Below are 12,775 nucleotides of genomic sequence, written 5' to 3'. Positions count from 1 at the left end.
AGATATTCCTGGACTACAACTCCCATCATCCCTGATTGTTGGCCATGCTGGCTGAGGTTGATGGAAACTGGGGTACAACAACCCATGGAAAGCCACAGGTTCCTTATCCCTGCCTTATTTTATGTTAAATAATTTTATTCATATTATATTTTTTACAATTTGTAGCCAAAACCATTATGCATTAAGCATTCTTCCTTGTGAAGAAGAAAAAGAAAGCAAATGGCATAGAAAGGAAGAAAGAAAGAATATGACATGTGATTGGGGAGAGAGACAAAATAGCAAAAACAAAACAAAAAAAAAACCCCTCTATAGTACTGTGAATAAATTAAGAGGGAAAATGTCATCATTTACCTCAGGGCTGTCCAACCTCTCAGGCCAAGAGGGCTACAACACAGACCCCATGGGCCACACACTGAATTAAATTTCCATAGTATACGGTAAATTAAAGTGTTCTCAATTTGAAACCATACTGGACCCTGCTTAGCTTAGCAAATATCCTGGCAGTTTTATTGCTGCACCACTAGGAGGGGTTGTAGTTCCCTTTTATGTAAGTTTAATCATTAAGATAGTTTGCCAGGTTTGCCCTAACCAGTCGGTTATGGCAGGGGGATTTTTATTTTTCCATTTTTGTATAATACATGGAATTGCTGTTGTTAGCGGCGTAGTAATCACCTGCAAACCCTACTTTGTTTTATAAGCAGGAATTGAGACCCTAAAGCTGAATGTAATAATATAGTCGATAATGTAGTAGAGTTACATCAAGACCTGTGTTCATGTTGCATTTCCTTTCATCTTCTTCCTATCTTGATAACTAATTTGTGCACAGGTCCCACCCACTGCCAACCAAACTCAGGCCAATAGACATCTCAACACACCCAGTATCGACCAGGACCCCCAGCTCCTGGTGGCATTACTGAAGTGGCCAGCCTTCCTTTTTCATGAATGAGCAGCCTTACCCAGTCCTGGCAGCAACCCATTGCATTGGTCCCACTACGCAAGCCCACAAGTGAGAATCACAGGGAGAAATCAGGGCAGCCAGCAATCTCCCCTTAGTCTCACAAGTGAATAGTTTTGCTCGGTGTTTTCTCATAGTCAGACAATTTCCCCAGGAGCATGAGCCGTTCATTTTATATAGGCATCCTGCTACTACTGCGGTATCTGGGCTAAAAAAAAGCAATTTGCAAAAAATGTGGGGGGTTTTGGTGGGGGGGACGAGTGTGATACAATTGTGATTGGTCTGGAGAGAGTGGACTTAAGGCTCATTCACTCTTACCTTTGTTCTGTGATGTCCATTTTTCCTGTGAATTCTTGGCACAGGTCTGAGAGGTTGTTGTTTTTTCCCCATCCTGTCACTTTCCCTGAGAAAACCCACTGTTTATTGCTGAATCAGAACAAACATCTATCTGCAGAAAACTCAATTGCCATTCGTTTTGATTCAGCAGTAAACTGTGGGTTTTCCCACCCAGGGAAAGCAGTGGGATGAAATAAAAACCTCCCCAACCCACGCTCAGAATTCACAGGACAAACAGAAGTGTGACTGAGCCCAGAGAGAAGTCTTATTTATTCCCTCCATCTTCATCGTAGCTGCCCAGGTCATCCAGTGAAGCAAAAAAGCAAGAGATTCAGGATGGGTTGGGGTGGGGGAAGGACTTCATATAGCTTTTTTCAAACAAGGGGAATCACTACCGTTAGGTGTGCTAACGGTAAGGTCACCAACTAAAAAAGGATTAGACAAATTCGTGGAGGTCAAGGTGATCAGTGCCTGCTACTTGTGATGGTGGCTAGATATGCTGTCTTCAGGATCAGAGGAGTGGGTCTCCCAATGCCAGCCACTGGGGGCACAATGGCAGGAGGTACTTCTGGGCTTCCCATAGGTGTTTGGTTGACCACTGTGGGAAAGAGGATGTTGGATGATGCCTTTGGTCTCATCCAGTAAGGGTCTTCTTATGTTCTTAAGGAAATTCCCTCACATTGCTGTTTTGGAAAGATTATCCATCTCTGCTGGTCTGCCCTTCATATTTCAGTCATGAGATGTGTACCTCATGCAAAGCACTAAAAAACAAACAAACCCAAGTGTAGGAACATAGGACTCTGCCTGATATTGCCCCTTCTTCCTCCACCACATGCTGGAGATGTGAGGGTTTGAACCGGAGACCTTCTGCATGCAAAGCAGATGTTCTACCACTGAGCTATGGCCCTTCTCCCACTGTCTATCTCTAGCTTCAGGTCTTCATCCATAAAGCTGTTGGGGATATAAACTTGGTGCGAATGTTCAGAAGGTGAGTTGCCAGGCTACTGCTCATCTTCATCTTTTCCCTTTAATAAACTAGCCAGATGTGTAGCTCCACAACATTGCAGGAAGAGAACGTTGTTTCCAAAGCCTTGGAAAAATGAATGAACCAATGTAAGGGAGAGCCAGTGTTTGTGGAATGGACCCTTTCTCCACTGTGAAATGGACAAGTGCTACTGTGCTTTTAAAAAAGTGACAAAAGCAGTCTTGTGGTACTCTGAAGAGTAACAAAGGTATCATGACTAAGCTTGCATGGAGTACAGATCACTTCATCAGAGACATTCCATGTTATCCTGAGTTCATGAAACTTATGATAAATTTATTATCCTTTAAGGTGCCAAAACCCTCTTTGTTTCTCCCCCCCCCCCCATGACGTACTAACACAGTTCTGAACAAGAGGGAGGTTCCTCATCTCTCAACTGCAGCTTTCTATTTCCCAATCCTCAGAGCTTTGGGGGCTGCATAGTCCATCTCTCCTGTAGTGAGAACCAGATGGGATGGTGGGCTCAAAACTGGGTTCAAACCCTTGCTCAGCCATGAATCTGACTTTGAGACCAACATGGAAAGAACCTGACTGTTACTGACTATACCTGTAACATAATCTCTTCTTACCTGGTTAGGTTTCCTCAGACTCACACAACCACAGTCAAAGGTCGGATGCGGTGCACCTGCTTGCAATGTCCTTTCTTGGGATTTTGGTACCAAACAGGAATGAGTTAAGTGCAGTCCCATTAAATATTAGTGTGCGGGAGGGACAGTATTATTCTTGCCCCACTCAGCTTTGTCCATTTTAAAATCCAGAATAGCAATGGTACTTAGCATGAATCTGATTTGTGTGCTAGGGTGGGAAGAGATATTTAAACCTTCTCCCTTCACTGAAATTACAGTGGAATCAAAGCAGCACCCTCTTCCATGTCCTGCCATTATCTAATTCTCAAGTCAATTAGGGTACTATTTATTTTTCTCTGAAAGAAGTGACTTATCCCCAGTAGGGTTGCCTGATATTTTTTGTTCATTGTTTTAGGAGAACATCAGCCTCCACTTCAGAATCCTACAGTTGGAAGTATTTTAAACAAACAAATAAACTCCCGAAGGCCAATCACTTATGATAAGCTCATTACAACCTTTCTGTCCCAACTTTCCCACAATGGAGGTAATAGGTAATTGTCGCAAACTGTGGACAGATCTCAGACAAGGTAGTCCATAATTAATTGAACAGGTATTTCTCTTTTTTATTTTTTTTATTTCATAAAATGTATACATAGCATAGAGAATCTCAAAGCTCAAAAAGAATAAAAGAATAAGATTGTTGATAAAAACATAAGGGAAAACTTTAAAACATTCAAAAGATTAAATCAGTGATAAACTAAAAACATTAAAAGACACATCAACTTTCTACATATCTGAGTAGGCTTATCTAAACCAAAATGTTTTTAGCAGGTGCTGAAAAGAGTACAGTGGTACCTCGGGTTACAGACGCTTCAGGTTACACACTCTGCTAACCCAGTAGTACCTCGGGTTAAGAACAGAAATCGCATGGCAGCGGCGCAGCGGCAGTGGGAGGCCCCATTAGCTAAACTGGTACCTCAGGTTAAGAACAGTTTCAGGTTAAGAACAGATCTCCGGAACAAATTATGTTCTTAACCAGAGGTACCACTGTACAGTGATGGTGCCAGTCTAATGTCAATAGGCAGGGACTTCAGCATGTGGGTGATGCCACGCTGAAAGATTGATTTCTTACCAATGTGGAACAAATACCACGCAGCACCTGTAACAGTGCCAGTTCTGCAGATTGGAGAGGTTGAGTGGGCATATATGGGGTAAGGCAATCTTGCAGGTAAACTGGTCCCAAGTTCTTCAGGGCTTTATATACGAATAGTAACGCCTTGAACTTGGCCCGGGAGCAAAATGGCAACCGGTGAAGATTTCGGAGCACGAGTGTTCTTTGCTGACAAGGTCTCACTCTGAAATGAAAGGCTACAAATGCTGTGACCTTTCCACATAGGGAAGTTATTCCACCTCCATTATCATTTTGGTCACCCGTTTCAGAACATTTTCCAACCTACAGTATAATTTGAGGTGAAGTGACCAAACTGTAAAGAGCATTCTCAATGTTGTATACAGTTGTACCTCATGTTACGTTTGCTTCTGGTTGCGCGTTTTCAGGTTGTGTCCCGTGGCGACCCGGAAGTACTGGAAAGGGTTACTTTTCGGTTTCACCGCTCGCACATACTCACAAAATGACATCACACGCATGTGCAGAAGTGGCAAATAGCGACCCGTGTGTGCCCAGACGCGGGTTGCGTTCTTTTCAGGTTGTGAACAGGCCTCCAGAATGGATCCCATTCGCAACCAGAGGTACCACTGTAATGGCATTATGATCCTGGCAATTTTAATTTCAATTCCTTTCCAAATGACCCTTTGCACGGAATTTGCTCATCTTATTTATTGTGCAAGAACAGCTGGGAGCAGTCATTTTATATATATATATATATATATATATGCAGGTTTTGGTGTCCTCGGGTGTCTTCCCGTGTAAAAGTTGGGGTGTCTAGGCGACGTTTCGACGAGGTCTCACTCGTCATCTTCAGGCTGGTGCTTTCGGCTTCTTGTTACTGGAACAGAGCGGGATCTCAGTGTTTGAGTTCCTATAAATACTGTAGAGGGGTGTGGTGTATTGCCTCAAAAGTTCTGGGCAGAGGGGAAGTTCCCAGGCTAGTGTTCTTTTCTTCTTTTGTTCCTTAATTACTTGAGGGATATCTTGAGTGATTTCTTGAGTGATATTCTGAGTACCACTTAGGTGGGTCATTAGGTGTGGATTAGTTGCTAAAGCCTTCGTGTCTTGGCCTCTTGAATTTGTGAAGAGTTTTTCTGGGAAGATGGCTGTACTGCACTTAGTTGTGCTTTGGCTTGGCTTCGTGTATAGGGGCGAGCTGTGGTTTTGTGCCCTGTGCCAGCCAGATCTGTGTAGGGATTGCAGGGGGGTGCAGCATCCGGAGGTGCCACTATGGTTTGGTTACTGGATGGTGTCTGTAATTTATCTGTGGAGAGGGTCTGGGTTTGGGTCTGGTGTGGTTGATTGGTGGTGGCGTTCTGTGTGCCTCTGGATCTGGTGTCGGTTTTTGTGGGGAGACACCAGACACCAGATCCAGAGGCACACAGAACGCCACCACCAATCAACCACACCAGACCCAAACCCAGACCCTCTCCACAGATAAATTACAGACACCATCCAGTAACCAAACCATAGTGGCACCTCCGGATGCTGCACCCCCCTGCAATCCCTACACAGATCTGGCTGGCACAGGGCACAAAACCACAGCTCGCCCCTATACACGAAGCCAAGCCAAAGCACAACTAAGTGCAGTACAGCCATCTTCCCAGAAAAACTCTTCACAAATTCAAGAGGCCAAGACACGAAGGCTTTAGCAACTAATCCACACCTAATGACCCACCTAAGTGGTACTCAGAATATCACTCAAGAAATCACTCAAGATATCCCTCAAGTAATTAAGGAACAAAAGAAGAAAAGAACACTAGCCTGGGAACTTCCCCTCTGCCCAGAACTTTTGAGGCAATACACCACACCCCTCTACAGTATTTATAGGAACTCAAACACTGAGATCCCGCTCTGTTCCAGTAACAAGAAGCCGAAAGCACCAGCCTGAAGATGACGAGTGAGACCTCGTCGAAACGTCGCCTAGACACCCCAACTTTTACACGGGAAGACACCCGAGGACACCAAAACCTGCATTCCTGTACCCGTGAAAATCTACGAAAACAAATATATATATATATATATATATATATATATATATATATTGTCAGAGCTGCTTCCAGATCTTAGCTCACAGAAGATCACGCTAGCCAGCGGTCACTTGTAAAAGTCTTTTATTGAGTTACAGTTTCCATTCTCAAGCTGCTGCGCGCAGCTCTACGTCTTAAGGGTTAGACCGGCGAAGCTCCGTCTGAGTCTCCGCCCCTTGTACACCAACTTAATATCCTAGCCTTACTCCACCTTTTCCGCCTGACTGTTCTTCTCTGGGTCCCTCTGCCCCCCGGGGTCTCTTCCTTCCGGGATTCTTCTGACGCCGACCCCCCGGACCCTCCTGTCTCCTTGCGCCGGGCTTTAGGACCTGGCTCCCTTTCCGGGCTGCTTACTGCGCCGCCTTCCTGTGCATTTGAACTTGGCGCGCGCGCCCAACCTTCCACTTTCCGTCTGACCGTTTCTTCGCTCCCCGATGGAGGTGTGGCCACTCCTGACTCGTGCCCTCCCTCCTGTTGTGAGCTGCCAGCGCTTGATACCTGGCGCCCTTCCTCTCCCCTGCTCTCTGTTGGTGACGCTGGTCCCGATTTCCAACTGCTCCCCTCTGAGTCCCCTCTGGCCCTTTCTTCCTGGGGTGTCCCCCAAGGCTCCCCCCTTGCCCTGGCCACTGGTGCTCCTTTCTGTGAATCTTCTGATTCACTGGAAAGACTCGGAGATCTCGGGTCGTCGTCATCACTCATCTTTTCTTCTGCCTCCTCCCCCTCGCTCTCTGTTTCCTCCCTTGCCCTTTCCTCTGCTCCTGAACCCCTGACATATATATATATATATGTAATTAAATTTTCTGTTTTACAATTTAGAATACTCATTTAAACATCCCTTCTCTTTCCATTGTTCATTTTGCATATCATAAATCTCTGTATATTTTATACAAATTAAACCATTCAGTATTCCATTAATACACACATCAAAACTTATTTATACTGTTGAATTTAACTCAATGCTGCCAATGTTTTCAAGTGTACACTCTGAACGTATGTTCTTCTTGTTCTCTTATTCTATAGGTTAAGTCCACAAGCTGCGCATATTCCATCAGCTTAAGTTGCCATTCTTCTTTAGTTGGGACCTTGCTCGTTTTCCCTTCGTTGCATAACCTCATTCTGCCTCCTGTTTCTTAGACGTGGTAGATGGTTCTATGGAATATTTGGTACTGGATTTCCCATATGAATAGGAATCAGACCTGAGAGTCATTAGTTCCCGCCATGGCCTTCTTTAGAGCCTGTTTGACATCCTTGTTCCTCAGGCTGTAGATGAGGGGGTTTAGCAGTGGAGTGACAAAAGTGTATATGAGAGCAAGATGGCGGTCGTCATCCTCTGACGAATCTGTCTTGGGACGCAGGTAGACAAGGCTGCAGCACCCATACTGTATGATCACCACTGTCAAGTGGGAGGAGCAGGTGGAGAAGGCCTGTTGCCGCCCAGTTGTTGAGCGGATCCGCAAAATGGCAGTCACAATGTAGATGTAGGAGATGCATATTAGAATGAAGGGAATAGTTAGGACCATGACACCAACACTGTACAGCACAGTCTGGTGCACACGGGTGTCGGCACATGCCAGGCGCAACACAGGTGGCACGTCACACAGGAAATGGTTGATTTCGGGCTGGTGGCCACAGAAAGGCAAGGTGAAGATCAGCACTGTCAGCTCCAATGAAACCACAATACCAAGCATTAGTGAGCCAACCACGAGCCATGTGCATACCTGCCAGGTCATGATGAGGCTGTAGCGAAGTGGGTGGCAAATGGCAACGTAACGGTCATATGCCATGACGGCCAACATGAAACAGTCCATGCCCCCTAGTGCCAGAAAGAAGAACATCTGTATGCCACAGCTTGCAACTGGAATTGGTCTGTGGGCATCTAAGATGCTGGACAGCAGTTGCGGCACTGTTACAGTGGTGTAACAGATCTCCAGAAAAGAGAGGTTGCCCAGGAAGAAATACATGGGGACGCGTAGGGAATGATCTGTGCAGGCCACCCAGATGATGGAGACATTGCCGAAGAGGATGGCGAGGTAGAGCAGAAGGAAGAACGTGAAGAGAAGACCCTGGATCTCAGGAACGGTGGAGAATGCCCGGAAGATAAACTCATAGGCAATGGATTGGTTTCTCTGTTTTGCAAGTGCCAAGGACATCTCATCAGTCACTGTACAAAAGAAACAGTGGGTTAAACATCAATATGCTGTTCTCAGTTATTTCACTGGAATGTGTGGTACTCAAATTCTTGGCATGATTATCAACCTCAGATGTTTCACTCCTTTCTCCATACATCTATGTTACACTGTATTGTAAATGTGGCAATCACCACAAATGTAGGGTGTCTGAAGGACAATATCCTCCCATATGAACCTGCCCAGGCTCTAAGATCTTTGGGAGAGGCCTTCTTCCAGTCCCGTCACCCTCACAGACATGCTTGGTGAGGAGAAGAGAGAAGACCTTTTTTGGTGGCAGCTCCCAGACTTTGGAACTCCCTTCCTAGAGAAGTTAAACGGGCTCCCTCCTTGTTCTCCTTCCATCTGCAGGTGAAGAATATTCAATTCCAACACGTTTTGGGGAAATGATTGTTTTTAAGGAAAGGGCTTTTAATAGTGTGGTGCTGTTGTTGTTTTTACTATCTGTGTTTTAACAATTTGTTCTTATACCGTTTTTATAGGATTATAGTTGAATTTCTTTTTAACTATTATACTTTATATGTACACCTTGAGTTCTAGGGAAAAGGCAAGTAATAATAAAAGTAACAACAACAACAATAATATAGAAGTGCCACTGCATGAATATGAAATAGATGCTATGTAATTATTAGTATTATTTTAAACGTCATGTGATTGATCTGTGTTTCCCCCTCACAGCATACTTAATGCTTAAGTCATTATAATCACCACTTATTTCAGGAATACAGAACTTGTAGTTCTCCAGATATTCCTGGACTACAACTCCCATCATCCCTGATTGTTGGCCATGCTGGCTGAGGTTGATGGAAACTGGGGTACAACAACCCATGGAAAGCCACAGGTTCCTTATCCCTGCCTTATTTTATGTTAAATAATTTTATTCATATTATATTTTTTACAATTTGTAGCCAAAACCATTATGCATTAAGCATTCTTCCTTGTGAAGAAGAAAAAGAAAGCAAATGGCATAGAAAGGAAGAAAGAAAGAATATGACATGTGATTGGGGAGAGAGACAAAATAGCAAAAAAAAAAAAAAAAACCCCTCTATAGTACTGTGAATAAATTAAGAGGGAAAATGTCATCATTTACCTCAGGGCTGTCCAACCTCTCAGGCCAAGAGGGCTGCAACACAGACCCCATGGGCCACACACTGAATTAAATTTCCATAGTATACGGTAAATTAAAGTGTTCTCAATTTGAAACCATACTGGACCCTGCTTAGCTTAGCAAATATCCTGGCAGTTTTATTGCTGCACCACTAGGAGGGGTTGTAGTTCCCTTTTATGTAAGTTTAATCATTAAGATAGTTTGCCAGGTTTGCCCTAACCAGTCGGTTATGGCAGGGGGATTTTTATTTTTCCATTTTTGTATAATACATGGAATTGCTGTTGTTAGCGGCGTAGTAATCACCTGCAAACCCTACTTTGTTTTATAAGCAGGAATTGAGACCCTAAAGCTGAATGTAATAATATAGTCGATAATGTAGTAGAGTTACATCAAGACCTCTGTTCATGTTGCATTTCCTTTCATCTTCTTCCTATCTTGATAACTAATTTGTGCACAGGTCCCACCCACTGCCAACCAAACTCAGGTCAATAGACATCTCAACACACCCAGTATCGACCAGGACCCCCAGCTCCTGGTGGCATTACTGAAGTGGGCAGCCTTCCTTTTTCATGAATGAGCAGCCTTACCCAGTCCTGGCAGCAACCCATTGCATTGGTCCCACTACGCAAGCCCACAAGTGAGAACCACAGGGAGAAATCAGGGCAGCCAGCAATCTCCCCTTAGTCTCACAAGTGAATAGTTTTGCTCGGTGTTTTCTCATAGTCAGACGATTTCCCCAGGAGCATGAGCCGTTCATTTTATATAGGCATCCTGCTACTACTGCGGTATCTGGGCTAAAAAAAGTAATTTGCAAAAAATGTGGGGGGTTTTGGTGGGGAGGATGAGTGTGATACAATTGTGATTGGTCTGGAGAGAGTGGACTTAAGGCTCATTCACTCTTACCTTTGTTCTGTGATGTCCATTTTTCCTGTGAATTCTTGGCACAGGTCTGAGAGGTTGTTGTTTTTTCCCCATCCTGTCACTTTCCCTGAGAAAACCCACTGTTTATTGCTGAATCAGAACAAACATCTATCTGCAGAAAACTCAATTGCCATTCGTTTTGATTCAGCAGTAAACTGTGGGTTTTCCCACCCAGGGAAAGCAGTGGGATGAAATAAAAACCTCCCCAACCCACGCTCAGAATTCACAGGACAAACGGAAGTGTGACTGAGCCCAAAGAGAAGTCTTATTTATTCCCCCCATCTTCATCGTAGCTGCCCAGGTCATCCAGTGAAGCAAAAAAGCAAGAGATTCAGGATGGGTTGGGGTGGGGGAAGGACTTCATATAGCTTTTTTCAAACAAGGGGAATCACTACCGTTAGGTGTGCTAACGGTAAGGTCACCAACTAAAAAAGGATTAGACAAATTCGTGGAGGTCAAGGTGATCAGTGCCTGCTACTTGTGATGGTGGCTAGATATGCTGTCTTCAGGATCAGAGGAGTGGGTCTCCCAATGCCAGCCACTGGGGGCACAATGGCAGGAGGTACTTCTGGGCTTCCCATAGGTGTTTGGTTGACCACTGTGGGAAAGAGGATGTTGGATGATGCCTTTGGTCTCATCCAGTAAGGGTCTTCTTATGTTCTTAAGGAAATTCCCTCACATTGCTGTCTGCCCTTCATATTTCAGTCATGAGATGTGTACCTCATGCAAAGCACTAAAAAACAAACAAACCCAAGTGTAGGAACATAGGACTCTGCCTGATATTGTCCCTTCTTCCTCCACCACATGCTGGAGATGTGAGGGTTTGAACCGGAGACCTTCTGCATGCAAAGCAGATGTTCTACTACTGAGCTATGGCCCTTCTCCCACTGTCTATCTCTAGCTTCAGGTCTTCATCCATAAAGCTGTTGGGGATATAAACTTGGTGCGAATGTTCAGAAGGTGAGTTGCCAGGCTACTGCTCATCTTCATCTTTTCCCTTTAATAAACTAGCCAGATGTGTAGCTCCACAACATTGCAGGAAGAGAACGTTGTTTCCAAAGCCTTGGAAAAATGAATGAACCAATGTAAGGGAGAGCCAGTGTTTGTGGAATGGACCCTTTCTCCACTGTGAAATGGACAAGTGCTACTGTGCTTTTAAAAAAGTGACAAAAGCAGTCTTGTGGTACTCTGAAGAGTAACAAAGGTATCATGACTAAGCATGCATGGAGTACAGACCACTTCATCAGAGACATTCCATGTTATCCTGAGTTCATGAAACTTATGATAAATTTATTATCCTTTAAGGTGCCAAACCCCTCTTTGTTTCTCCCCCCCCCCATGACGTACTAACACAGTTCTGAACAAGAGGGAGGTTCCTCATCTCTCAACTGCAGCTTTCTATTTCCCAATCCTCAGAGCTTTGGGGGCTGCATAGTCCATCTCTCCTGTAGTGAGAACCAGATGGGATGGTGGGCTCAAAACTGGGTTCAAACCCTTGCTCAGCCATGAATCTGACTTTGAGACCAACATGGAAAGAACCTGACTGTTACTGACTATACCTGTAACATAATCTCTTCTTACCTGGTTAGGTTTCCTCAGACTCACACAACCACAGTCAAAGGTCGGATGCGGTGCACCTGCTTGCAATGTCCTTTCTTGGGATTTTGGTACCAAACAGGAATGAGTTAAGTGCAGTCCTATTAAATATTAGTGTGCGGGAGGGACAGTATTATTCTTGCCCCACTCAGCTTTGTCCATTTTAAAATCCAGAATAGCAATGGTACTTAGCATGAATCTGATTTGTGTGCTAGGGTGGGAAGAGATATTTAAACCTTCTCCCTTCACTGAAATTACAGTAGAATCAAAGCAGCACCCTCTTCCATGTCCTGCCATTATCTAATTCTCAAGTCAATTAGGGTACTGTTTATTTTTCTCTGAAAGAAGTGAATTATCCCCAGTAGGGTTGCCTGATATTTTTTGTTCATTGTTTTAGGAGAACATCAGCCTCCACTTCAGAATCCTACAGTTGGAAGTATTTTAAACAAACAAATAAACTCCCGAAGGCCAATAACTTATAATAAGCTCATTACAACCTTTCTGTCCCAACTTTCCCACAATGGAGGTAATAGGTAATTGTCGCAAACTGTGGACAGATCTCAGACAAGGTAGTCCATAATTAATTGAACAGTTATTTCTCTTTTTTATTTTTATTTTTATTTCATAAAATGTATACATAGCATAGAGAATCTCAAAGCTCAAAAAGAATAAAAGAATAAGATTGTTGATAAAAACATAAGGGAAAACTTTAAAACATTCAAAAGATTAAATCAGTGATAAACTAAAAACATTAAAAGACACATCAACTTTCTACATATCTGAGTAGGCCTATCTAAACCAAAATGTTTTTAGCAGGTGCTGAAAAGAGTACAGTGGTTACACTTCAGGTTACACACTCTGCTAACC

General features: G+C 43.9%; 1 protein-coding gene across 1 annotated transcript; it reads right to left on the bottom strand.

Moving 5' to 3' along the window:
• Positions 1-7,067: 7,067 nt before the first annotated feature.
• LOC310695987 (olfactory receptor 10Q1-like) lies at positions 7,068-8,247 on the bottom strand (the record flags this gene model as incomplete). Its single annotated transcript, XM_083481041.1, has 1 exon — positions 7,068-8,247. The coding sequence occupies one exon, from the start codon at positions 8,245-8,247 to the stop codon at positions 7,288-7,290; it is 960 nt and encodes a 319-aa protein (XP_083337167.1). The 3' UTR covers positions 7,068-7,287.
• Between the last annotated feature and the right edge of the window lie 4,528 nt (positions 8,248-12,775).

Source organism: Podarcis liolepis (assembly GCF_965112155.1).
Source record: "Podarcis liolepis genome assembly, chromosome: 1".
Classification (NCBI taxonomy): Eukaryota; Metazoa; Chordata; class Lepidosauria; order Squamata; family Lacertidae; genus Podarcis; species Podarcis liolepis.
Note: the sequence above shows the minus strand (reverse complement) of the source record. Positions and strands in the feature narration are given on the sequence as shown.